The sequence below is a fragment of the Liolophura sinensis genome, unplaced genomic scaffold (assembly GCF_032854445.1).
Source record: "Liolophura sinensis isolate JHLJ2023 unplaced genomic scaffold, CUHK_Ljap_v2 scaffold_33, whole genome shotgun sequence".
NCBI lineage: Eukaryota > Metazoa > Mollusca > Polyplacophora > Chitonida > Chitonidae > Liolophura > Liolophura sinensis.
Window position 1 is genome coordinate 150,890 of NW_027017972.1, and position 26,292 is coordinate 177,181.

The 26,292-nt window shown below is 39.0% G+C and overlaps 3 protein-coding genes and 1 non-coding gene across 4 annotated transcripts; 1 reads left to right on the plus strand and 3 right to left on the minus strand.

The window, feature by feature from the left end:
* Positions 1-1,247: 1,247 nt before the first annotated feature.
* LOC135481384 (sperm-associated antigen 6) lies at positions 1,248-7,145 on the minus strand. The gene is made up of 8 exons (XM_064761215.1): positions 6,887-7,145; positions 5,719-5,902; positions 5,074-5,279; positions 4,540-4,713; positions 3,798-3,950; positions 3,274-3,465; positions 2,708-2,970; positions 1,248-1,820 (listed from the first exon to the last, which is right to left on the minus strand). Exons 1-8 carry the CDS (start codon positions 7,046-7,048, stop codon positions 1,754-1,756), a joined length of 1,401 nt encoding a protein of 466 aa, XP_064617285.1. The 5' UTR covers positions 7,049-7,145; the 3' UTR covers positions 1,248-1,753.
* A 752-nt stretch (positions 7,146-7,897) lies between these two features.
* On the plus strand, positions 7,898-14,368 carry LOC135481386 (CDGSH iron-sulfur domain-containing protein 3, mitochondrial-like). Its single transcript, XM_064761218.1, has 3 exons — positions 7,898-7,985; positions 10,220-10,435; positions 13,222-14,368. Exons 1-3 carry the CDS (start codon positions 7,920-7,922, stop codon positions 13,414-13,416), a joined length of 477 nt encoding a protein of 158 aa, XP_064617288.1. The 5' UTR covers positions 7,898-7,919; the 3' UTR covers positions 13,417-14,368.
* A 4,065-nt stretch (positions 14,369-18,433) lies between these two features.
* Trnad-guc (transfer RNA aspartic acid (anticodon GUC)) lies at positions 18,434-18,505 on the minus strand. The gene has a single exon. It is a non-coding gene; the product is annotated as a tRNA-Asp (tRNA).
* Positions 18,506-19,667: 1,162 nt separating this feature from the next.
* On the minus strand, positions 19,668-25,837 carry LOC135481383 (uncharacterized). The gene is made up of 3 exons (XM_064761214.1): positions 25,408-25,837; positions 23,753-23,875; positions 19,668-22,861 (listed from the first exon to the last, which is right to left on the minus strand). The coding sequence occupies exons 1-3, from the start codon at positions 25,835-25,837 to the stop codon at positions 22,161-22,163; spliced, it is 1,254 nt and encodes a 417-aa protein (XP_064617284.1). The 3' UTR covers positions 19,668-22,160.
* Positions 25,838-26,292: the final 455 nt, after the last annotated feature.

Consider the following 26,292-nt stretch of genomic DNA (forward strand, 5'->3'; position numbering starts at 1 on the left):
CACACCTCCTGATCGGTTATGCCAGCCAATTAAACCACTCAGGCAGGGAGCTAAACTAGATCCCAGGTCTTCATTAAACTTTGGCAGACCCATTACATCATTTAGTCCACAATGAAAGGAGATTCGAATCTCTGGCTATGTAGGCTATCTCAGTAGTTGAATGCCTGGCGGGGGCCAAATGTGGCCGAGGGGGTTAGCATGCAAATGCAGCACAGGAGACCCAGGAGCCTCCCAGCAATGCGGTTGCTGTGAGTTCAAGTCCAGCTCGTGCTGGTTTCCTCTCTGTCCATACTTGGGAAGGTCTACAATCAACTTGCAGATGGTCATGGGTTTCCTCAAGGCTCTGCCCGGTTTCCTCCCACCATAATGCTGGCCATCATCATACAAGTGAAATATTACTGAGTACTGTGTAAAACACCAATCAGATAAATAAATAAAAATGAATGTCTGACAGTAGGCCTACATATAGACCTACTATCTTTTATGCTTTATCTTTCAGCCTGCGTGGCTACACAGATCTGACAAGAATGTACAAGTGTATTTAGATGAAAACCTAGAGAACTCCAAAATGCTGTCTAGATTTATCACATTATAATTGGTATAAAACTACTGTAGCTCATCAGATCAGGCATAATTGTATCACATCTCTTGTGAACTTGCCAGTTTTAGAAATACAGCTCAAAGTGCATAGATTATTGGCTGAAATCAAAATAGTTCATGTCTGCAGGAGAAGTGCAATCATACAGCATGATAGATTTTACCAGCAGGTTTCTGTTTATTTGTTTATTTAATGTATTATTTAAGTACCAAATTTTTCATCTAAACATTTGCAATTGATGAGGGAACAGGATTGACCAGGATAAACCACAAAGCTTGGGTAAGTTACTGACAAACCTTCCCACAGATGATATTATACACACCATAGTCAGAGGAAGACAAGTGTCTTCAACAAACGTTAAACTACACAACCAGCCACATCAGTGTCAACAACCGCTTGTTGTCACCATGACCCCAGGGGCATTAAAAGCTGGGGAAAGTTAGAAATTCCTCGTCCAAGACTGGGATTGAATCCCTAGCAAGTGTTGAATCCGTATTGAACCTGTATCATTCAAGCCATTTAAAGGCAAGCATATTAACCACTCTGCCACGACCAGATTGTACCATATCAGGTTTCTAGATAACACATTAAATATATGAACAGTCACATACATACATTCAATAGAGAATACATAAACACAAACGACTTTTGTAAAACAAGTCAAAAATGTATTATTAATCATACATGTAATATGCTTATCCAGTGATAACTGATCAATATATATATTCATGTAATGCTGTAAACTGAGTTCACTGGTAAATATGTGAATGGTGGAAGTATATTAGTGGCTCTATCATTTCTGCTTTAGTGGATTCAGCTTGAAGAGTAGGATATTGATATATAGATAATAAAAAATGATAAAGTTCTGCAAAAATATTACAGACAAGTATTTTATCTCCAGTATTTTACATTTTCTTTAAGGTGTTAAACTCTTGGGACACATTGTTGAAAGGAGACAGACTGAAGTCAGACTTATGATATCATGCTTACATGTAATAACATAATTAGCCCAAATATGTTTTTGCACTTCATTAAATATGAGAAAAAAAATTTACATGTTGTAAAAGTTCATGTAAATTTGAAATCGAAATTGTGATGTGCTGTATTAAATAACAACTTGATTTGGGGGGCAGAACTGTTGAGCCTGTGTCAGCATTAAGCCTGGGGTTGGTATTGCTCAACTCTGTCCAGAAGGGCGTCTGAGTAACCAGGGGAGTAGTATCTGAAAAATAGTGAACAAGAAATTGCAAGCCTTTGATGCAAAAACTAACAACATAAAAGAGCACATTTGTCTTCATTTTTGAAAGGAATTGTAAGTTGAATTGTAAGTTGAATTGCTAAACTGTAATAAATCAATAGTAAGATAGACAAGGTCGCAGTTAAGTGAATAAAAAATTAGGTAGAGACACCTTTTACAAAATGATAATATGCTTCAAGACTTTCATCAGATTAATTTAATTTGACCAGTGTTTTATGCCATACTCAAGAATACTTCAGCCACACAATGATGGACAGCATTATGGTGGGAGGAAACTGGGCAGAGCCCGAGGGAAACCCATGACTGTCAGTAGGTTGTTGGTTGACCTTGCCACAGACAGCTGGAGAGGAAGCCAGCATGAGCTGGACATGAACTCACAGCGACCGCGCTGGTGACATGCCCCTGGGTCATTGCGGCGCACTGGCGTGTTAACCACCTCGGCCACAGAGGCCCCCACTTTTGTCAGTTTACTAAACATTTACTTCATAACACACAGATTTAATGGTATTTAACAGGTCAGGGTCATTTTTCAATAAAAACATAACATGCCTATGTATCGGTATAGATGTAGCGTTACTTTTCTTTTCCTATGCAATACCAGTATTTCACTGGCATTCAAAACTATTGGGATGTACATGACTTATACCCATGTTAGATCGTTGATAAAAGAATTTCACAATCCAGTGCACATAGTGAATAGCAAATTCCCGGAAAGGCCTTGAAATACTTTTGTTAAGAGATCCAACATGACTGTGAGTGCAAGTCATCATCTCTAGCCTACAGAGAGATACTCCATCGCATAATCTTCGTGTTTCAAAACATCTTGATCCACGACCCATGGCCATACTCACTTGACAATTTCCTCTGGGTAGCAGTTGTTGATCGTGTTGATGTACTCAGCCAGGGCAGAACCTGGCTCAGATTTGATTTCTTGGATTTTCTTCAGTCCTCCGCTCGTCACAAACAATCTGCGTGCCTTGGCATCATGTGGTAGCACTTTGCTGAACTGTCCCACAATGTGCTTGAGGATGTTAGCAGGTGCCTGGTGCAGTAATGGTTCTAATGCTGGCAGATGGACGCACTTCTGTAATATGTTCTTGCACGCTTTCTTGCTCTGTAGGAAAATAATAATAGTAATGATGTATGTACAAGTTACTTGTAAAAAATATGTAAAAACATATTCGTAAAACATAATCATGAATGCCCACATGAAAAGAAAAAGAAAATGGACAATTTCATGTTTCTATAAGTCATGTGTTCAATAGAGTATCTGTAGATTGGAAAAACAGAAGAGAACCTCAATATTTTATTGTCCCTTCCCACATTTATGCAAATGAATTACTGTGTGTTTATTGGCCGAATCAGAAATATACCGCCATATATACATTAACAGTGCCTCCGGGAGTTTCTTTCTCACCTTTGTCTGTAAGTCTTCAGAGGCATCGGCTCGTAGGTAGCAGTCCAGTAACTTTGGCAGGACGTTAGCGACAGCGACAGCCTTAGCGTGCTCTGGGGTGTGGCGTCCTATCTGCCCCAGCGCCCAGGCGATGGCTGCCTGAATATGATCCTCTTTTTCCTCACCTAGGGCAATGGCCAGCTGAACAACACCCTGTACAGGAGAGTCAACAGTGTCTTCAAAAATACATACTGTATTTCTTTATTCATGTAGAGGGCAAAAAGTTTTTGAGATTCCAACACGAGATTATCAGAGGTCAAAATATTACAGGGTGTCTGTCTGTCCAGCAAAGTTAACTTTTTCAAGGGACGTGAAAACGAAAGCTGCCATGTAACAGGTGCATTTTAGCAAACTATTTGTGAGTCCAGGATATCAAAGCTAGTCATCCCACTTTTTTTTAAGCAGCTTTGTATTTGATTAACATCATTTTCATTGCATAGCATAACCCACCATAGTAAGACTGTCCTATACTGAGAAGGCCTTACCTTTGACACAATAACAGCCATGGCCAGATTTTCCGAGTGAGCCGCCACATAACCTAACATCATAATTCCTGGCAGTCGGACATTGCCCTTTGAGTCACCGACATAGTCAACCACAGCTGCCACTCCTCCAGCATTGACTATCAGCTGTGCCAACTGAAATGCAAAAAGCAAAAATGTCACAAAGTACTCATATCGCACAAAATTAGAACATTCAAGTTATTAACATAGCATTATTATGCCTGCTGACCAAAATCCCCAAGATTTGAGTCCTCAGAAGTTTACACCCAGAAAGGAAAGGAATGCTACACACACAATACAGAGTTATCTCCCATCCTCACTAAGTTATCCTCCTTGTTCCACATGAGCATTCTATTTTAACATAAAACGTTTGATTTATATACTTCAGTATGTTTCCATTATCTCATATGTACATGTTATACATGTTACTGTATGTCTCCTGGAAATACATTCTATTCTATTTAATTGCAATGCTTCATGCAGTCTGCAGGATTTCGGTATAGTTCCAGTAACTAATCTGATTTCACAAAGTGCCTGAGTTATTCCCCTTCATCCATATATCCATTTTATATACAGATAATGTTTGAGACTGGTAACGCGACAAGTTACCCATTGTACTTTTGAATGATAAGAATTCTTATGATTCAGAATTAAACAACCATTTATTTGTAAAATTTCCCAGGCGATGCATTGATCAGAAGATGACACATCAAAACAAACTTACCTCAGGCGTGTGTTTGGCAATTTCTCTAATCAGAGTAGCCACATTTTTCCGCACATACTCGTCACTGTCTTTCAAACATGTCAGAATTGCGGGGAAGATCTCTGCCTCAACAACCATCTCAGCCAGATCCACTGAATGTTTGGAGATCTGACTTAGAGCGGAGAAAACTTGTCTCTACAAACAGAAATACGAAACGATGAAAGATCAGGACAAGAAACACACCAAAGTGAAAGTCAAAGAAAATTATACGCCAATTGAACCAACAGTGAACTCAGGGTTTATCCATCATTTCTATGTACAACAGCAACCGTTTGAGTTTCAAGCAACTGAAAATGTTTTTGAAGGCACTTCATTATAGCCATTAAAAGTTGTCACTCATTGTAAATCTTAATGACAGTCTGGTCTGTTCTTTAAGGCATTCTCCATAAAATTTCAAAAATTTGGCCTCGTTCAGATCTGGAGTAGCTCTTTTATGAAATCTAAGATGATGTGAATGTCATGTTTATCTGAATGAGTAGTTTTGGGAGTAGATACCTTAAGCTTTGCATCCGGATTGAGGATCATCTGAGCTAAATGTGCAATGGCACCAGCATCCACAACAGTTTGGGCTAACTCTGGGGAGTGCTTGCAGATGTCGCTCAGCGCAGACGCAGCGATGCGTTTTAGGGAGAGTTCTGGCTCCTGTATACACAGTACCAACAGTGGAACAGCACCTGCATCTACCACAGCCTGGGCCAACTCTGCAGGACATTTCAACAAGAATATCAAGCAAGAACAGAGAACAAGTACTGTATTTATCCTAAAAATTCACCATAAAAGTTCATTTCTAGAGGCAAAGATCACAAAATATTACTTTTGTTGTTGAAACATTTTTTCAACAAACCTAAAAACACCTATCAAACAGAACTTTCAGAATCAGGCAAAATGAGTTACTCAGACATGAAAACATTATTAGGTCAAATAATCAGTATTACATGTGAACTAAAAAATAAAATCTCAACCTGATGAACCCATTCCAAAAAAAAAAAAAATTCTATTGATCTACTCAAAGGAAGTGTAATAAAAGTGTACTTTTTCAACCCTTAAAGACACCAACCTATCTGGTCACAGTGTATATGTATTTATGTACATGCACCTGTTACCTTTTATATAAATTGTTAAAGTGCAATACACTCTTACCCGCATTATGCCTTGCTATGTAGCCTAATGCCCAGGCAGCAGATTCCTTGACCCCTGGATCAAACTCCTCCAAACAGATGACCAGTGCATCCAGAGCACCACAGTCAACCACCGACTGAGCCAGTTGTGGGGAATGCTTGGCAACAGCGCGCAGCACAAATGCTGCTGCTTTCTTGTAGAATCTCTGCAAATATAAAGTTACCACCCTGCATGTACATGTACTACAATTTAATCTTCAACTTCAGGTGGCCTTTAAGTAGGAAGATGACATATCATATATCTTTTACAATGATTTATTATTAAATAAAATCACAACATTTCAACCAAAACTGTGGATGTTGTAGTACAATTACAATTAAATCTTCCTTTCATTTGATGGGAATAATAGAAAAAGATATTTATTTCAACTCCACTGTTTGACTTTATTAAGTCTTCTTTTGTATGTTGTGTTCAAGAATTAGACAACCGATCTAGGACTACATCTAAATCATAATACTGATATGAGAATATTACATGTACTTGTTTTTATGTGACTTTCCTGTATGTGACATACAGATTTTTCATCCACAGAACAAATGTCATATATCTGTCATATTGGTGCTCAGCAAGTGACCTCCAACAAGCAAACGTGGTTGATTGAGTATTGTATCCAAGGCCGTGAGAACAGCTAATGGAGATGAGTAAATCACTGGATTCCTTGCTTCAAGTTTGGATTTGATTTGATTTGACAGGCGTTTTATTCTTTATTAAGAATATTTCACTTATACAATGGCATCCAGCATTGTGGTGTGAGGAAACCAGGCAGAGCCCGGGGGATACCCATGATCATCCAGATCTGACAGAAATTCCCATTTACAGTTGGAGTGGATGCCAGGACAAGCTGTACTTGAACTCACAGCAACCGCATTGGTGGGAGGCTCATGGGTCAAGCTTAGATTAAACCCTTGCAAGGTTCTGAACATTATACAGGTAAGCTATATTAGCATTACACAACAACCTGTCTGGACCCAAAGCTGACACATTTCCAGTGCTGCATCACTGGAATGCCATGCTGAAGGCACCATTCAATCAGTCACATTATGCTGACACTGGGCCAACCAGCATTTAGTTGGCCTATTCCGCCTATGCTGGGCACCAAGCCATGTATACTGCATATATATACACTTACATTCTGTTCAGCCAGGGAATACACCAACTGAGGGAGGATGTCTCCTTTCACCACAGCTTCTGCCAGGTCGTCGTTGTAATTTGCCAGTCTGCCGAGTGCCAGAGCTGCTGTCTGTTGTATTGTGGGTACAATGTCAAGCAGAAGAGGACGGAGAAGGGACATAACTCCTGCATTTTGTAATGTCTCAATATTTTGTGGACGAGATGCAAGCTCTGCAACAGTCTGTACAAACTGTGTGCGAGACTTCTGGTATTGTTCAAACACTGAAAGGGATAAGAAATAACGGTGAAAATGAGACGGAGGGAAATTAACAATGTTACAGTTTACAGCCAACTATCTTTTAATAATACCAGAAGACATGATATATAAGCATGTCACAGTCATGTTTGTTGTGTGATTTACTGATGATATAATAAGGACATACATGCAAAAGAAGTGGGCACATTTTATGAATTCCAAGTTTAAATGGAATATGTACTAAGATGGGTGTAGGCCTATACTGAAGAACAATGCACACCAACCTCAGATTTATAGCTCCCGGTTTGTGATCACTGGACATAGTACAACAACGACGAACAAGCCAGAAATCTAAACATTGAAATGTCAACTCTCGGCTCGCTTTTATCCCACAAAGAAAACATGCTGTGTGCGCGTAAGTATCTTTCCAGCGGTGCAAATTAATAACTCACCTTGTAAAACTTGTCGTTGACTCATTTTGATAACCGCTTCTTCCAGAAACAAATAAGAAATGAATGACTGGTAGCTGTCACACTGCTCTTTATTGTGAATCTCACAGGCACGTTGCTACCTGTCAACAGCAACGGTTGCTATGTGCTGCAAATAAAATCCTTCATACTATTGGTTACAAATATACAGAAAAATTACAATCCAGTGTCACCAAAATATACATTAAATTTTAAAATAAGAATTTAAAATTGATTTTTTAGTGGAAAGATTCTTTCAAATAATTAGCAAAACAGAAGATAACGTTTATTCATTGCGCCCTGGTTGTTGTTGTTGAACTGCCAGCGCCATGGCGCTTCAAGTAATAAATCTTGGTGTCAGAACATTTCGTGGACCATTTTCAGCATATTGTCAAGTATGTATTGTTATGTCCCCGTTATTTAAACTGATTGGCGTTTTCTTCGTGGATCTAAATGCCGTGCCATCATCTTGTTAGGAAGGCTTGTATGTACCATGCCACGAAAATCGAACCACGCATGGTGTCGCTTAGTTCAATTAAATTAAACGTTGAGGTCTTTAAGAAATTGTTGAAAATATACATCAACGTTTAATTTATTTGAACTAGATGTCATTGTCTGTTGTGCTAGTCCCTTTAGACGAGCTGCTATTCGGAAATCTCTACATAATTCTTTAGACTAAATTAATTCAAGAGGTACAGTAGCTCTGAATTATTTGACACAAAAGCTATAAAATCTTTGACTGTTTGGTGGGATAGAAGTAGCCCACCTGACTACAGAAACCCTTGTCTTAAGTGCAGCCAGGGGTGGGTGGAGCTGTGGGACTCTTTCTAATTACCCGCCAATTCAGTTTTATTTGAGACTATAAGACTGACACTGATGCTGCATACATGTAGTGAGGAAAATCATACTAATTATGAATCTTCAACTTAAGACAAAATTTTGTGGTGGAAAGGCCAATTAAGACAAAGATTAATTAGGGCTAATTAAGGATTTATTTGACATAAAACCTAAAACATTGAAACCAGATATAAAATGTTGAGCATGGTCTAAATATCAAGAATCACCAACTCACCAACTTAAGACAAGGTTATGGGGTAGAAAGGTCACTTAAGAGTCAAAGGTCAGTTTGCACTGAATTACCTTTGATTCTACTGTAACTGACATACGTGTTGAACCTGCAGTTCTGAACATGGAAAATGTAGTTTGATCCCTTCATCCATAATCACCTACTAAAGACCAACTTATGTGGTGGAAAAGTGATTTAAGATAAGGTCAAAAGTCAGTTGACATCAAATGACCTTTTCATGTTAAAGTTGGGATTCTGCCTCCATGCTTGCCGTGAAGCGATGATGTCATTTTGTACTGGTATGTCACTCAGTTGTCGTAATGACCTAACTTTAAAACTGTGTATTGACATAGAACCTATAAAACTTGCAACTGGTGGAAAATGTATGGTTTGATCTTTATTAGTAATCACCGACCTAAGACGAGATTATGTGGTGGAAAGGTCACATAAGACAAGGTCAAAGGTCAACTGCACTGAATGACATTATTACATTACATTATTTGACGTAGATGTTGGAGCTGCAGAACTGTAAACTAGTGGAACATGTAGACGTTGATTTCTTCATTAATAATGGCCTGCTTAAAGTTCTAGTCCAGAGGAATTACATGTCCATAAAAAGTAAAAGTGAGTATAGTTAAAGTGAATAGGTTAAAAAGTTGAGTTTTTGAAACTTAAATGTTTTCTGTACTGTGTTTTATCAACTTAATGATTTGCCGCAAAACCCATTGGTGCGGTTGCCCCGGACTTCATGATGTGACAAATAGACATATCAGTTCGTTAGTCATATAGTCAACAGTAGAGGCAAGTGATAGACGTGCCAAAACACGACATATTTAAAACATAAGATCGATAAGACTGAGCTATGCGAAGATAGGCATGTACCCTCATGTACCCTCAAACTTTTTTTTAGAAACTTTTTATTAATGTATGACTCTCACTTATTTTCATGCACTCAAGTCATTTTATTTGCCCATACTTGTGAAGTGCAGATTGGAGAGTAAATCACACACACTGAGAAGCAGGATTGTACCATAGAGGCATATTGGTCACATCCATACAGTACATGTATGGTAGACATTTTTTGCCATGTTTTAGCCTTACTTTTTAAGTGATATTCACTCTCTGACCATGTGAATGATGATGCCATGGTAATCCGTCTTTCTTGTTTTCATTTTTTTCTTTAATGCTTGGCTTCATTCATGCTTTTTTCCAGTGAAAATCAGCTTTGAAAGCCCGAATTGGAGGTGGGTGATAATGATCAGCTGTTATTCAAGTAACTAAATAGTTATTGAATGCTTTTATCATGTAACCAGACCCAAGCAATGTTTAAGGAGAGGGGTGGAAATTAATGTCAGTGTCCCAAAAATTCGAAGAATTTGGACAAATTAATTGTGCTTTGTCCTATGTGTCTTTACTGACAAATTATCTGTCTTGTGCTTTGTCCTATGTGTCTTTACTGACAAATTATCTGTCTTGTGCTTTGTCCTATGTGTCTTTACTGACAAATTATCTGTCTTGTGCTTTGTCCTATGTGTCTTTACTGACAAATTATCTGTCTTGCAGAATCTACCAGCTATTCAGGCGGTGAGACATCTGAAGGTAGAAGATTTTGATCAGGAGAAATATGAGAAGCGAGTTCATCCCGAAACACCACAATACCCACAAGAGTATAGCCTTGAACCAGCAAAAGGAAAGATATATGACAAGAAGCCGTTCAAGATGACCTTGACAGCAGGGAAGAAGTACTCCTGGTGCACATGTGGAACAAGTAAAAACCAGGTAAGGCCATCATTAAAAAATTGGTTCATTTGCTTTTCTTAATGTTTTTATTAAACCTTTGGTAGAGTTTTTGATATTATATACATCTTTCATATCGTATCTTTTTTGTTAGTCAGAATGAAAAAGAAAAGGTTGACTCTACCAGCCTACCTTATTTTTTCTGACAAGTAAAAATAGGTGCTAGGTGCAACAAAGAAGTTTTTAAGCATGGTATAACAGCATGATTCTTTCATTAACTGAATGCCGTGCTGTCTTAATTGTTTCCTTTTTTGGTCAATTGACATTCTTGTAACAATTTTTGGAAAAATGTAGTAAACTATTGCAGTGCTTTGAATAAATGAAGATTTTTTGTGAATTACCCAGATTCCTCAGCCTTTTTGAATATACAAGAGCAACTTTCAGTGCCATTTATGTACCGTTACAATTAAATGTTGGAGGCACAACTACATTGGTTAGGTTGGCCGATTTCAGGGCTTCACATGTGCAAGAAGCATAATTTTATCAGCCTACACAGCATTATACTCCAAAATATGCTTGAGTGAACATCTTGCAAGTGTGCGAAAGGATTAAAGAATTACAGGTGGTTTTTCCAGCACAGTGGAACTGAATTATATAAGTGAAATATTCTTGAGTATGGCATTAAAACTCTAATCCATTAATTGGACAGGAGAAACTGCTTTTGTGTATGTATAGGGTATAAGTATAACGTGTACATGACAGATGATGACAAGTTGGTTGACAGCCTAGTTGTTAAGGACGCTTGTTTGTCAGTCATTAGGAGTAAGGACTTATCAGGAGTGGGCTCAGTCTTGGCCTTTGTCTGGGGATATACATGTGAATTCTATCGCTATTATTGTTGGTGGGGCTAGGTTTTGTCATAGACTTGGACTGCTTGCTATGCGTTCAAGTCTGGCTCATGCAGATTTACTCTCTGGTCGTATGTGGGAAGGTCTGTCAGCCACATGCAGATGGCAGTGGTTTTCCCCCTGGGTTGTGCCTGGTTTCCTTCCACCACAATGTGGTTCCCCATCATATACATGTACCCAATTCCTCAGTGCTTTCGCATATGTTAAAACAACTTTCATTGCAATTTATGCACATTTTGATTTTGATTTTGGAGACAAAACTACATTGACCGGTCCCGATAGCACAGTTGGTAGAGCGTCTGTTTCGGGAGCTGTAGATCCAGGGTCAATCCTGGGTAGAGTCACACCTAAGACTTTAAAAGAGGAAGTTGTAACTCCCTTGCTTGGCATTTAACATAAAGGGGATAGTGCAGTGACTGGTTGACATCAGTTTAATGGCTCAGGTATTGTGTATGTGTATTACATACACTCTAAGGACTCCTTCGTCATCATATGACTGAAAAATTGTTAAGTACGAGGTTAATCCCCAAGCTCTCACTCACACACTCACTCAAAACTACATTGGTTGAATTGACCAGTTTCAGGGCTTCACAAAAAGTATAATTTTATCAGCCAACACAGAAAAATGCATTCGGAATGTGCTGGATTAAACACCTTGCAAACATGCGAAAAGGTTGAAGAATTACAGTAATTGAAATATTCATGTGTATGGCATGAAACACCAGTCAAATAAATGAATACTATATACTGGGTATATAAATGAAATTTTCTGGCGTACAATATAAAACACCAATCAAATAAATGGAGTGAGTGCTTGGGGTTTAACGTCGTACTCAACAATTTTTCATTAAGGAATCATTAGGGTGCATGCACGTGTAATGTGCCTCCTTGTTGCAGGACGGATTTCCACCGCTCTTTTATTTAGTGCTGCTTCACTGAGACAACTTACCGAAGGCAAGTAAGCCGCCCCGCCCGAGCCATTATACTGATATGGGTCAACCAGTCGTTGCACTATCCCCTTCATGCTGAACGCCAAGCGAGGAAGTTACAACTTCCTCTTTTAAAGTCTTAGGTGTGACTTGATCAAGGATTGATCCTGGATCTACCGATCTCGAAGCGGACACTCTACTCAAATAAATGAATACTATATACTGGGTATATAAATGAAATATTCTTGTGTACGGCATAAAACACCAGTCAAATAAATGAATACTATATACTGGGTATATAAGTGAAACATTTTTGTGTACGGCATAAAACACCAATCAAATAAATGAATACTATATACTGGGTATATAAGTGAAATATTCTTGTGTGCGGCATAAAACACCAGTCAAATAAATGAATACTATATTCTGGGTATATAAGTGAAATATTCTTGTGTGCGGCAGAAAACACCAGTCAAATAAATAAATACTATATACTGGGTATATAAGTGAAATATTCTTGTGTGCGGCATAAAACACCAGTCAAATAAATGAATGCTATATACTGGGTATATAAGTGAAATATTCTTGTGTGCGGCATAAAACACCAATCAAATAAATGAGTACTATATACTGGGTATATAAGTGAAATATTCTTGTGTGCGGCATAAAACACCAGTCAAATAAATAAATACTATATACTGGGTATATAAGTGAAATATTCTTGTGTGCGGCATAAAACACCAGTCAAATAAATGAATACTATATTCTGGGTATATAAGTGAAATATTCTTGTGTGCGGCATAAAACACCAGTCAAATAAATGAATGCTATATACTGGGTATATAAGTGAAACATTCTCGTGTATGGCATAAAACACCAATCAGATAAACGAATATTGCAGTAATTCAAGCCATGAAGTTAGTCTTATCAGTGTGTGATTGTTTTGAATAGCAAATTTCATCATTTTCTGTTTTTCCTCTTTCTTACCCAGCCTCTGTGTGATGGTAACCACAAGACAATCCGTGGCACATCTACAAAGAAAACATCTCCAAAGTTTGTACCATTGAGATTCACTGTGGAGGAAACTAAGGACTACTGGTTGTGTAATTGTAAGCAGACGAGCAATCGGCCGTTTTGTGATGGAACCCACAAACAAGAGGATATACAATCTGCAGTCAGATCATAGTGCATCCAGACTACTGTGATACTTTTAGCTTCTTGGACTGTGTCTTTGTTGAAATAAATTTCATGCGTGGACAGTTAGAAATATGCAATGCTGTGTGTAATTAAAATCTGTTTAAACTTTCAAGTGAGGCTTAGATTTTGCAAATGCTCATGTTCTACACTTATGTGAAAGGCTACAAACTTCTCAAACCATGTTGGCTCTCAAAAAAAATAGGCTTTTCAATGTTTTTGTTGATGACAATGATTTTTTGTATCAAAGCGAGCAATTGTTTACTAAACACAGTACACATGTGAATATAGTTAGCTGAATGCTTAGGTGTAGGACACAAACTGCGGTGTACAGTCACTTATTATTTAACGGAAATTTTCACTGACACTGCTATACCAAGTTGGTGAAAACTCGTGGAGTTGAATGTGATAATCAGTATAGCACACATGGCTCATCTGTACCACATTTTGTACAGCAGAATATAAATTGATAACTTAGAAAAATTCCATGCAATTTTAGGTGATTAACAGTAGTCATGTAGCTCTTCTGTGTATGGAGGTAATATAGTGTTGTCTGCATTCAGCTGGCATTCTGTGTTTTCTGTAGCTGTATTTGAATCCACGTAAGTGTGTTGCCCAGAATGCAGTATGCTTGTGTCAGCTGATACCAGTGTGTAAATACAAGAGCACGGAGGACGCTGTATCTCAGTATTATCCTTATTGCTTTCCTTTCTAAACCCAGAAGAATGGGGAGTGAAAATCTTGTTCAGGAACAGTGTTCTCGTGTTAAAACCTCATTCTGTTGTCAGATCAACATGAGTACAAAGTCTCAAATTTACCCTTTGTATAAGATGCGTGCATATAACAAAATCAGTGATTTAAGGAGAAACGGTGTTCTACCCTCTGATTGGCTGATGGACCACACATCTGATTATAACCTCCCAATATGGCCGCCCTGAGATACATCCAGCTTTTGCTTACTTGTCTTTTGTAGTTTTTGAATAAAAAAATTCATAAAAGTAAAACTTGTTGCTCTAGATTCAATAGGCAGTGGTCTTAGATTTCCAGTATACTTGATCTGAGAGTTTTCTGTTAACTGTATTCACGGGTGAAAGCACAATATCTGAACACAGATTTAGTTTACCATGTATGGTCATTTTCATTTTATAACAATATGCCTTCCATAGTTCATATATCCCTTTAGCACCACGTTTTGTGACGTATCTTAAGTAAATTGTAGAAGCTGTTAGGTAACAAACTTTGCTCTGTTTGATATTCATTGCATCAGATCTAACAGGTCCAATACAAGCTTGCCTGCACTAGACAGAATCAAGGAATGAAATCTTAGGAGTACTTGTCTGTCATCATAGCATGGAAATCCAGTTTTATTATTCGACTGACTTTTACCCATGGAAATCATGTTCATGCTGTCAGAGATTACATAACACTGCATCTCAGATGTGAGAATGTATTAGATGAATGAATGTATTAATGTGTTTCTGGTCCTTGCCTTAATTTACCTCCTCCTAATGATGTGCAGAATCACTTACAAGTGGATCCGCATGGGAACTACTAGTACAGGCTGTGACAAACAGGGAGCCTGACTCCTGGTCATTTTTATTGTGGTTAGGGTTATTGATGTACAGAATCACTTACAAGTGGATCATCATGGGAACTACCAGTACAGGCTGTGACAAACAGGGAGCCTGACTCCTGGCCATTTTTATTGAGGTTGGGGTTATTGATGTACAGAATCACTTACAAGTGGATCATCATGGGAACTACCAGTACAGGCTGTGACAAACAGGGAACCAGACTCCTGGCCATTTTTATTGTGGTTAGGGTTATTGATGTACAGAATCACTTACAAGTGGATCATCATGGGAACCACCAGTACAGGCTGTGACAAACAGGGAGACTGACTCCTGGCCATTTTTATTGTGGTTAGGGTTATTGATGTACAGAATCACTTACAAGTGGATCATCATGGGAACTACCAGTACAGGCTGTGACAAACAGGGAACCTCACTCCTGGCCATTTTTATTGAGGTTAGGGTTGTTGATGTACAGAATCACTTACAAGTGGATCATCATGGGAACTACCAGTACAGGCTGTGGCAAACAGGGATCCTGACTCATGGCCATTTTTATTGTGGTTAGGGTTATTGATGTACAGAATCACTTACAAGTGGATCATCATGGGAACTACCAGTACAGGCTGTGACAAACAGGGAGCCTGACTCCTGGCCATTTTTATTGAGGTTGGGGTTATTGATGTACAGAATCACTTACAAGTGGATCAGCATGGGAACTACCGGTACAGGTTGTGACAAACAGGGAGCCAGACTCCTGGCCATTTTTATTGTGGTTAGGGTTATTGATGTACAGAATCACTTACAAGTGGATCATCATGGGAACTACCAGTACAAGCAGTGACAAACAGGGAGCCCCACTCCTGGCCATTTTTATTGAGGTTAGGGTTATTGATGTACAGAATCACTTACAAGTGGATCATCATGGGAACTACCAGTACAGGCAGTGACAAACAGGGAGCCCCACTCCTGGCCATTCAGGTGTGGATTTAAACATGGTATTGAACTGGGACCGTGTAGATTCAAAGAGGCTTGATGACTACTGTTCCTCCACCAGTAAGGACCGGCCCCGATAGCACAGTTGGTAGAGCATCCGCTTTAGGAGTGGTAGATCCATGATCAATTTTGGGTCGACTCACACCTAAGACCTTAAAAGAGGAAGTTGTAAATTCCTTACCTTTGGTAAGGCATCTCAGTGAAGTAGCACTAGACAAAAGAGCCGTGGAAATCTGTCAAGCGACAAGGAGGCACATTACATACACTCTAAGGATTCCTTCATCGTCATATGACTGAAAAATTGTTGACTACGACGTTAAACCCCAAGCGCTCACTCACTCGCTCCACCAGTATGGTGCTCATAGCTATATGTATGAGAAATTTTTTGCAGTTACTGCCCAAAGGTTGGTGGTTTACCTGGTGTACTCGGGGTTTCGTCCGACCGTAAAAACACCCTCTGTTGTATGAGTGGAGTATTCTTAACTGTGATGTTAAAAAACTAATTCTCATTGGGGTAATTGAGCTCAACATTATTTGGCGAGCAGCCCCGATAGCACAGTTGGTAGAGCGTCCACTTTGTGGGCGGTAGATCCAGGATCAAAAGAGGAAGTAGTAGCTTCCTCGCTTGGCGTTCAGCCTGAAGGGGATAGTGCAATGGCTGGTTGACCAGTGTCAGTAGAATGGCTCGGGCGGGGCAGCTTACTTGCCTTCGGTAAGTTATCTCAGTGAAGCAGCACTAGATAAAAGAGCGTTGGAAATCTGTCCTGCAACAAGGAGGCACATTACATGCACTCTAAGGACTCTTTCATCGTCATATGACTGAAAAATTGTTAAGTACGACCTTAAACCCCAATCACTCACTCACTTGCGGCCACATTAAATATAATATGTCATAGTAGTGGAAGGTAATTGGTTCGCCAGTGATTTTCATGTAACACCACACGAACAGCCCAACAAATGCTGTCAACCCCATAGTACAGCCACCAAAGACCTGAAACACAAGTGCTGTCAACCATATAGTACAGCCACCAAGGTCCTGAAAACACAAACGCTGTCAACCACATAGTACAGCCACCAAGGTCCTGAAAACACAAACGCTGTCAACCACATAGTACAGCCACCAAGGTCCTGAAAACACAAGCGCTGTAACCATATAGTACAGCCACCAAGGTCCCGAAAACACAAGCGCTGTCAACCACATAGTACAGCCACTGAGATCCCGAAAGTACAAGCGCTGTCAACCACCTAGTACAGCCACCAAGGTGCTGAAAGCACAAACGCTGTCAACCACATAGTACAGCCACCAATGTGCTGAAAACACAAGCGCTGTAACCATATAGTACAGCCACCAAGGTCCCAAAAACACAAGTGCTGTCAACCACATAGTACAGCCACCAAGGTCCTGAAAACACAAGCACTGTCAACCACATAGTACAGCCATCAAGGTCCTGAAAACACTGCAGACTGAGCTTCTCTGAAGACTCCAAGCCTCGAGCAGAGTGTAGTGGAAGTCATGCATATGAGACAAGTCTCGCTTTGGAGGGGGATTTATTTTCAGTTATTAGATAGCCCATGTATCAGTCCAAGTACAGGTATTTTTTTTTATGCAAATTGAGAAGAGGAATTTTGCATTACCAATGACCAATACCTGTAACCAACCATGCAAGATACAGTGAGTGAAACCATAATAACAATCATGAGTATTGGATTGATCTAATACAATACAGGATCGCTTGGTCAGTGTGGCTTGGTCAGTGTGGCTTGGTCAGTGTGGCTTGGTCAGTGTGGCTTGGTCAGTGTGGCTTGATTAATGTCTCTTGGACTGGTGGATGATAATTGTGGTGATCGATTGATGGTTGATATTGTAAGGACTGGTTGGTTGATGATAATTGTGGTGATTCATTGATGGTTGATATTGTAAGGACTGGTTGGTTGATGATAATTGTGGTGATCGATTGATGGTTGATATTGTAAGGACTGGTTGGTTGATGGTAATTGTGATGATTCATTGATGGTTGATATTGTAAGGACTGGTTGGTTGATGATAATTGTGGTGATCGATTGATGGTTTATATTGTAAGGACTGGTTGGTTGATGATAATTGTGATGATTCATTGATGGTTGATATTGTAAGGACTGGTTGGTTGATGATAATTGTGGTGATTCATTGATGGTTTATATTGTAAGGACTGGTTGGTTGATGATAATTGTGGTGATCGATTGATGGTTTATATTGTAAGGACTGGTTGGTTGATGATAATTGGGATTGTTGTTTGATTTATGTGACATGTTGATGGATAGGCCTGTTGTTTTAATTGCATGTATCCTATTTTCATAATTTATTGTGTAAAAATGGCGGGTAATATTAATGAGTTGATTTATTTATATAATTCCACTTCAAAGTGGTGTCTAATGGCAACCAAAGTGAAACAAAAAGGAAGCCTCCCCGGCGGGGAATCGAACCCCGGTCTCCCGCGTGACAGGCGGGGATACTCACCACTATACTACCGAGGACTGGCTGGTAGAAGAGGGCATATTTTTAACCTATATATCTCCATGCAACATAATCTGATAGCGTCCAGTGGTTCGTGTAGTGTGATAGTAAGCCTTTTGAATGTGTAAAATTAAGCTTACGCTGGATGAACTCGCAAAAATAGTAACCAGTTAGTCACACATTTCAGGAGCTCAAGAAAAAAAATGTAAATCATCAACTGAAACCAGAAGTCTCCCATCCTCCGATTACGTACGCCAGGTAGGCTGTCTCTTAGAAATCTCTGAAGTCAATATTCACTAATTCAGTGTTTTTAAGAGCAAGTAGAGAAACCTGAGGGAAAGATATGATGAAAATACTTTACTGGGGTAAATCAGAGACGTCTTCTATAAGCCCACATAGTTTTTATGTAGGTCAACAAAGCTTTATGTAGACATGCTCCACGCGGGGTACGTGTGATTGCTGCACGAATTAGAAGCCATGTTGTGTAGCAAGAAACAAGGGAAATAACTCAAACCAGCACTTAGGGTTTAACAGCGTTTAAAGTCGTACTGAAATAATTTTTCAATCATATGACGACGAAGGAGACCTTAGAGTGCTACCCGTAGTTCGAAAACCGGTTTTTACAATCTGTAGTGTCAAATAAGACATGCAAGCGTTGACATATGTATATGCGGTGGCGACTCCTCCTATCCTCGCCCAGTTCTTTGACAACCTGTAGTTTGAAAAACAGATTTTGCAACCTGTAATGTGTACTAAAACATCTACAGCGTTAACATATGTATTTGGCTTCGGATAAAGAACACGGACAACAACAGCAATTCTGAACGTATTTTTGTGGTATATTTCGATGATATAATGAATGACAAGGTGTGATGAAGTTCCACCATTGCATAGGGAAATTGCATAGGTTTATTCGTGGCCTGCTGGTGAAATGGTCGTGGCCTACATCATAAGTTTCTTATAGTGGCAACGCAATGACGATCCTCCGTCAGAGTTACATGCATAATGACGTTTTCTCTGACTGGTGCCACATATACCTTCAGGGGTACTCCAAGGGTCCATTTCGGGGCCCTTATTATTTCTAATTTATATATTTTGAAAATGCCCCACAAGAAAGGTTTCATATACAAAAATGCCTCACAAATAGCAGATGTCTAAGTATATATATATATATATATATATATATATATATATATATATATATATATCACCTGTGACCTACTTCTGCACCTTTCAGCTGTTTACGCTCTTTGCTGACGATGGAAAAGTGTTTTTCAGCCTGTTCATACTGTTGCAAGTTAATGGAAATTTTAACAAGTCGTGTAATATAATACATGAAGGCTGTGTGTAAATGCAACAAAATGTAAATGGTTTGATTGTTTTTCAAATAAACTCATATAAACAGATCACCGAATTCAATTCCTTCAAAGTTTACTGTTATATAATGCAAGAGAATGTAGTCAAAGACCCGGGAGTTTTATTACCTGACAATCAGAGTTTCAGAACCAATCGAAACTCCTATGTACAAATGTTTTGCCTATTTGTGCAGAACGAGGATATCCTTTAATAATATCAGCGCTTGTTATCAGATTGAATAGAAAGGGTTCAGAGGAAAAAATTGATCTGGATTGTATACAATCTTGTGGTATTTTTCAAACGGCATTGCAAATCGTTATTGCGCAGATATTTGCGTTTATATATGTATTACCCCTGAATGTAACCATTTTGAATAATCTCATGCGTAGCCTACAGGTATGCCTGTTATTGGGAAGGCATCACTTTTTTATCACAGTTCCTGGGTATATTAAACAATTTTGATATAAAAACACATGGATTTTTCAATTTGCAGTCATAAATACTATATATTATGTAGTTGACCTTTCACTGTTTTTAAAATGATAATGTGGATTTACTATATAATAATTCAAAAAACTCAACCACCAGGTGTTTTGTAGGAAAGCACCGCAAGATTAATTTTGACTTATGATTCCATTAAAGCCTAACACAATAAATTCACTAAGATGGTTATGTCAACCATTCTCCCCACCCTTCCACTGCCATTCCCCACCAAGGTTTGCAGAAATAAGTAATGTGGGAATGAATTTAATTTACTTTACTTTAAATATAAATTTTAAGCCCCAATAACTCGAGCATGCATGTCGCATGTACAAATGTGTGTTATACGAGCAAGAAAAACAGACAAAACTTAAAATAATCAAGAGATTGCAATCTAAAGTGATTTCTCAAATACTGATACCTACAATCAAAAACACACCCCAGTTATACCGGGTATAGGCGAGTAATAAATACTCACCAAAACAAAAGCATGCAAAATTTTTACCGTTCTAAATACTGGCGCGCAAGTAATAAAAGCAAATTTTCCGCCAAGAAATACAGCATACATTTAATACGTTTTGCGTTATGTGAATGGGTTGGTACAATTCTGTGTTTAAGTTTATTTATTTGCTTGGTGTTTTACGCCGTACTCAAGAATATTTCATTTATACGACGGCGGCCATCATTATGGTGGGAGGATATCGGACAGAGCACGGGAGAAACCCACGACCTTCCGCAGGTTACTGGTAGACCTTCCCACGTATGGCCGGAGAAGGTATTTAAGTTTATACATACATGTACTTATATAAATAAGAATCGATTACTCATGATAATCATCTCCAAGAGTATACCATATTTAGCCACCACGATTATCCCATCGGTAAAGACTTAAAGGATATCAAACACTGCACTGATAAACCATTTGCTAGCAATAATCCAACCGTGAATTGAACTTTTGAACTGAGACGTCAAACGGACGTGCGCACCATGCCTGCTTCGTACTCACACATGAAGCAAGATGGATGCTGGTTGTTTGAAAGACAAACTGTTGGCAATGAAAGGACTAGAGATTATCTGTATATTTGAAGGTAAATACAAAAAGCAAAAGATAATAATTCTCAGTGAAAAGGCCGTTCAAAGGAGGGAAAATTTTCGTACAGCCTCATGTATCTTGTGCCTCTGAAGTTCAAGAATGAAACATGGCGAATGCTGGTTTGACTTCTCGAGTGAAAAGTTTCAATGGCTGGACTATTGTTAGCAGAGGGTGAGCGGTGAAGGTTTAGACATCTTTAAAACCCGAATAACTTGCTGATTCGATTCATCTCAAACTTCAGATTGGACTTGAACAGGGAAAGGAAGCGAACGTTTTTTGAGCAGTGGAAGACATACGGATACGTGTCGATCTGTATAGGTACATCGTACTAATGAGTTTGATGACCTATACACCATTATCCCCTTCCCAAAAGTCCCTCCGGTAAAGTGGCCATTTTCTGGATTGCTAAAAAAAAAAATAAAAAAAAAATAAAATACCTCGGAAAAAAATGAAAACAAGTGACAAAACAGAAAAGGTGCTGCCGTGAATACCTCTCTGCCAAAAGCAATTTCCAGGGCAAACCGTTCACGTTTGGGTAAGCATACATGCTGACATACAATGCACAGATTCCAGTACCACATACATGTCAAGGGAGAACGCTTCCTGCCCGTTTTGTCCAATGAATATCTCTCTGAATACGACCAGATATATACCTTGAGCAACAAGGTCATGAACTCGAATCGAGGTGGTGGTTTTAATCATCAGTCAAAAATACAAATGATGTTGGTGATGTTTTTAGTGGTCACCTAATCATCCCTGCCTTCGACCGATTTGCTCAGAGCCCCTTCCAGATCCTCTGATTGCTTCAGGTATTGGCAGAATACAGTATCCGTGGCATTTTGTATTGCTGTCAGCCAGACTTTGTAAATTCTTTTCATAAAATGGCAATCAGGGTCAATACAGAAGCTATACTGATCCCTGGTACCCGAGGCCCCGTCAGATTTTTGGGTGGTATTTCTTAATTCATCATCCAACGATCTCGATTCAACGCAAAATATCTGCTGCTTCTGTTTCTCTCCCAGGCCTAGACGTTGGTCTGCGGATAACTTCTCTGTGGTGAAATGTGCAACGTTTTGCTGCCTTTCAATGATCGTTTCTGGTACGGTCGGTCTTCCAGTGGAAAACGTCTGGGCAGTCGAATCAAAGTTCCGAATGGTGGTGTTTGCCAGACCTGTGCCAACAGATAGTCTTCCGCTTTCCATGACCATTGAGAAGAAGCTGCAGTTCGTTCTTCGTTCACCAGGTCTGGGAGACCTGGAATCGTAGAATCGCTTCGCTACACACCGACCCGTCCCAGTTCCACCATTTTCTGAACCACAGCCTTCCTCATGCTGTTGCCCATAGCAACTCTTTTCTTCCCCCTGACTGGCGGGCAGCTGTGCCACGGCTTCCTGAGAGTGCCCGGATTGGACTAAGCCTTCCACTTTGAAACCGCAATGCAGATTGGCTGAAAGGAGAGTAAGACCAATGTTGGATAGACGCGACAATATATATATACATTCTGTGATTATTACACATTTTTTCATACCTGTACCTTCGATGAGAATTTTCTTAATTAAATTTCAACCGATAATAACATTCAACTGCCTGTATCAATTTTTGACTGTATGTACTTTAAGTCTGGGACATTGGCCCTTATTCACGAAATTTCCATAGCAGTATATAGTCTGTTTATAATCAGCTAAAATTTATTTTGCCGACTACCGTAAGCAGGCTAAAGGAAATGGATAAAGCCATTCTGCAATAGCAAAGCTGTCTAATACTTTGTCGGCTCATCAACGTCTGCTATGTGCCATTGTTATGATTGAATCAAACTTAACAACTGTTAAATTAGTTTTAAAATATAAATAAGTTAAATTACTATGAATAAATAACAGAAAAAAATGATAATTTCTTACTCACATTCATTTTGACAAAGTTTGTAAATGAACTCTGAGGGATAACCCACTCGAACGAAAGACGAATAGAAAGAACACCAGCGTTTTCGTGGCGTGTAAGCTTTAAAACGACTTTCATGTGCTGAAAGAATCTAATTTATTCATATTTTCAGCTCTATTCGTGCACCTCTTGCAGGGATTAAGGATTTCGGACCAAAATTTCAAAATCTAACACAAAACACTTTAGTCAGATATGTTCTTTGTGAAAGGGACTGGATGAAATTGTTTGCCGGCTAACTGAGATAGCCACTGGTACCTGGAGATTCAAATATTTAAGTTTCCTCCTCAAACAAACTTGACTAACGTGATGCGTAGAAAATTCTTGCTTTAATTCCATTTAAATAAAAACGAATAGATAAATACATTTTCCTATAATGTATGGTATACATACGGTCTATTACCTTGAATTCCTATTCCTCGTTTCTTCGAGAAAAAATTAAAAGCCAGGTTTCCAATGACATTGTCTCCCTGCTGTGTTCTGGGGCTGGTGGCATTGTCTTCCTTGAGATCAGTCAAGTTGTTACCTGCAACAGTTGACAAACGAGATGTATAAGATAATTAAAGTTGTACAACGTAGCGAGTACATCCACAGCAGCGAAGACAATGTGATAATTGGCAAATAGTTACATGTAACCAGTGAAGCACGGCCTCTTTACGGTCAATTTACCTCAGTTAGGGTTTTATTCTAACTTTTTAAGTAACTGCTTAAATAGTAGCAAATTACACGCCCACTAGCACTATGGTTTAAACAGAATTAAGTACGATAAAAATGAAGTGATGTAACTTGCTGTTTATTGGACGATGGTCACACATAAGCAGTGGAATGCTACCTGTCGTCAATTTACTCAGTTAAGGTTAAGATCAGCAAAAACGGGCCATGTTGACTTGAGAGTTGTGTATAGTAACACACACAAATACTCCGCATGGCAAAGACAAAGGTCTTCGCTGGCTAAATTGTCTATAGCGCAGGTTTCGTCGCATGCACCCAATGGGCCCTGGCCAATGGAGTGGAGGGATCGAAACAAGCTGTGGCTTCTACAGGACTTGTTGGTTTGAAGTGCATTGGTTCAGGTTATTACAATAAACCTGACTGCCGTTCTAAATATGCTCGGAGTACAGCGATAAAACAAACGAAACCAATTAATATATAAATTCTGACACATATATACATGCATTCTGGTACAATCCACACACGACACATGCCTTACCAATTCACACTGAAACGATTTCGGATTTTTAACACAATGACTGTTATCAGAGTAATGTTAGAATATCTCGTTACATTTTACTCAAAATCCTCAACTCTACCACACACAGTGTGCATGTTTTCGCATATTAGAGGAATGATCTGCCTGGAACAGATTATTTTATGATTTCTGTAAAGTTCATATATGCCCCTATAGGTTTTAGTCTTCAATATCAAAAGAATTTTGTTTTCAAACAAGATCTAAAGTTACACTTAACTGGTCGAATTTGTTGAGGCTGGATTACATATATCCAACGTATTTGTTAGTCTTATAAATCTTTAATTATATTTGTGGTGAATTAATAGAATATGTGTGCTATCTTTCAAATAAAAATGTGTTGCAAGATAATAACAGAATACATTAATTTTAACATCATCTAGACAACAGGACTTTCGGTCCAAATTACAAGGCCATGTTTTTGTGAGATAGGCCTATAGCAGGTGACTCGTTTTGATGTGCAGATGATTCATTTTAATTGATTGCATATGAACCACTGCGATGTACATATGATAGGGCTCACGGCGATACAAGATTTATGGGGACCTGTCAAACGCCGGGTAACAGGATGTTATTTTAATGACGTCAAATGTTCCTTTCCCTGCTCATCGTGATGACGTCACATTAAAAACAGAACGACTTTAGAAACTGATAGTTGTAACATTGTATACGTTTCGCTACAATCCATTTTTGACACAACAATGGCTCGAAGCTCTGCTTCACACAAACGCCACCTCACAGGATTTAAAAATATGCTGCCACCCACAAAGCGACTTTAAAAGAAGCTGATATACAGATATGAAAGTTCTCACCGTCAACTAAACCCATTGAGGGTTCACCACTCCTCGATGGCTGTACCTCCACGCCCCTTGGGTCCGATGCTTCATCCGTGAGCTCTGCAGATTCATCCTGAATTCCCGGGAAAATATGCGAGAATTTCCCCTTAAATCTGCTCGGTACACATCCATACAGTTCTTGCGCTAATATCTGTCCACTGGAACTAGCTTTTACCACGGCCTCTACAAACCTTACAAAGGTGTCTGGGTATGACCTCAGGAGCACATCCACGAGTTTCCTGGCGCCCTCGATGTCGCCATCCTGTAGGCAGCTCTGTGTGATGCGTTGACGGTCCACGTCTGATATCGAGTCTCCCATATGGTCCAGGACAGTTCTAGGATTGATCTTCCTTTGGATTTCATATCGATTATTCTTTATTATACTTTCGTGAAAATGTCGACTCATTTTGCCCTTAAAGGGAATAAAAAAATTCTTTTTTTAAACTGATGTTTACAAGACGGCATGTCATATTGTTATAGTGGGTTAATCAATGGGTAAAGCTACGGTGGAAGAAAGAAACAACCTCACATCACCAGGAACGTGATACAACGCCTGGCGTAAAACTGAAACTGGGTTAGAACAATTATTTACGTCTATACATACGATTGTTGGTTAAGGAAAAATATGATGCTTGTTATAGCGCTCCTTGTCACTCTAAAACAAAATGGAATCTCACGTACAGACTATAGTGAATAGACATCGATAAATAAACGAGTATATAGTAGATTAATCGATGTTACTTAACAACAAACACTGAGTGTATGTAGCTCCATATTTTGCGGATACAACCGATGCGTGTATATACACGTACGTAAGCCCGGTTTCCTATACAGGGAAATCTTCGCCAATATACACATGCA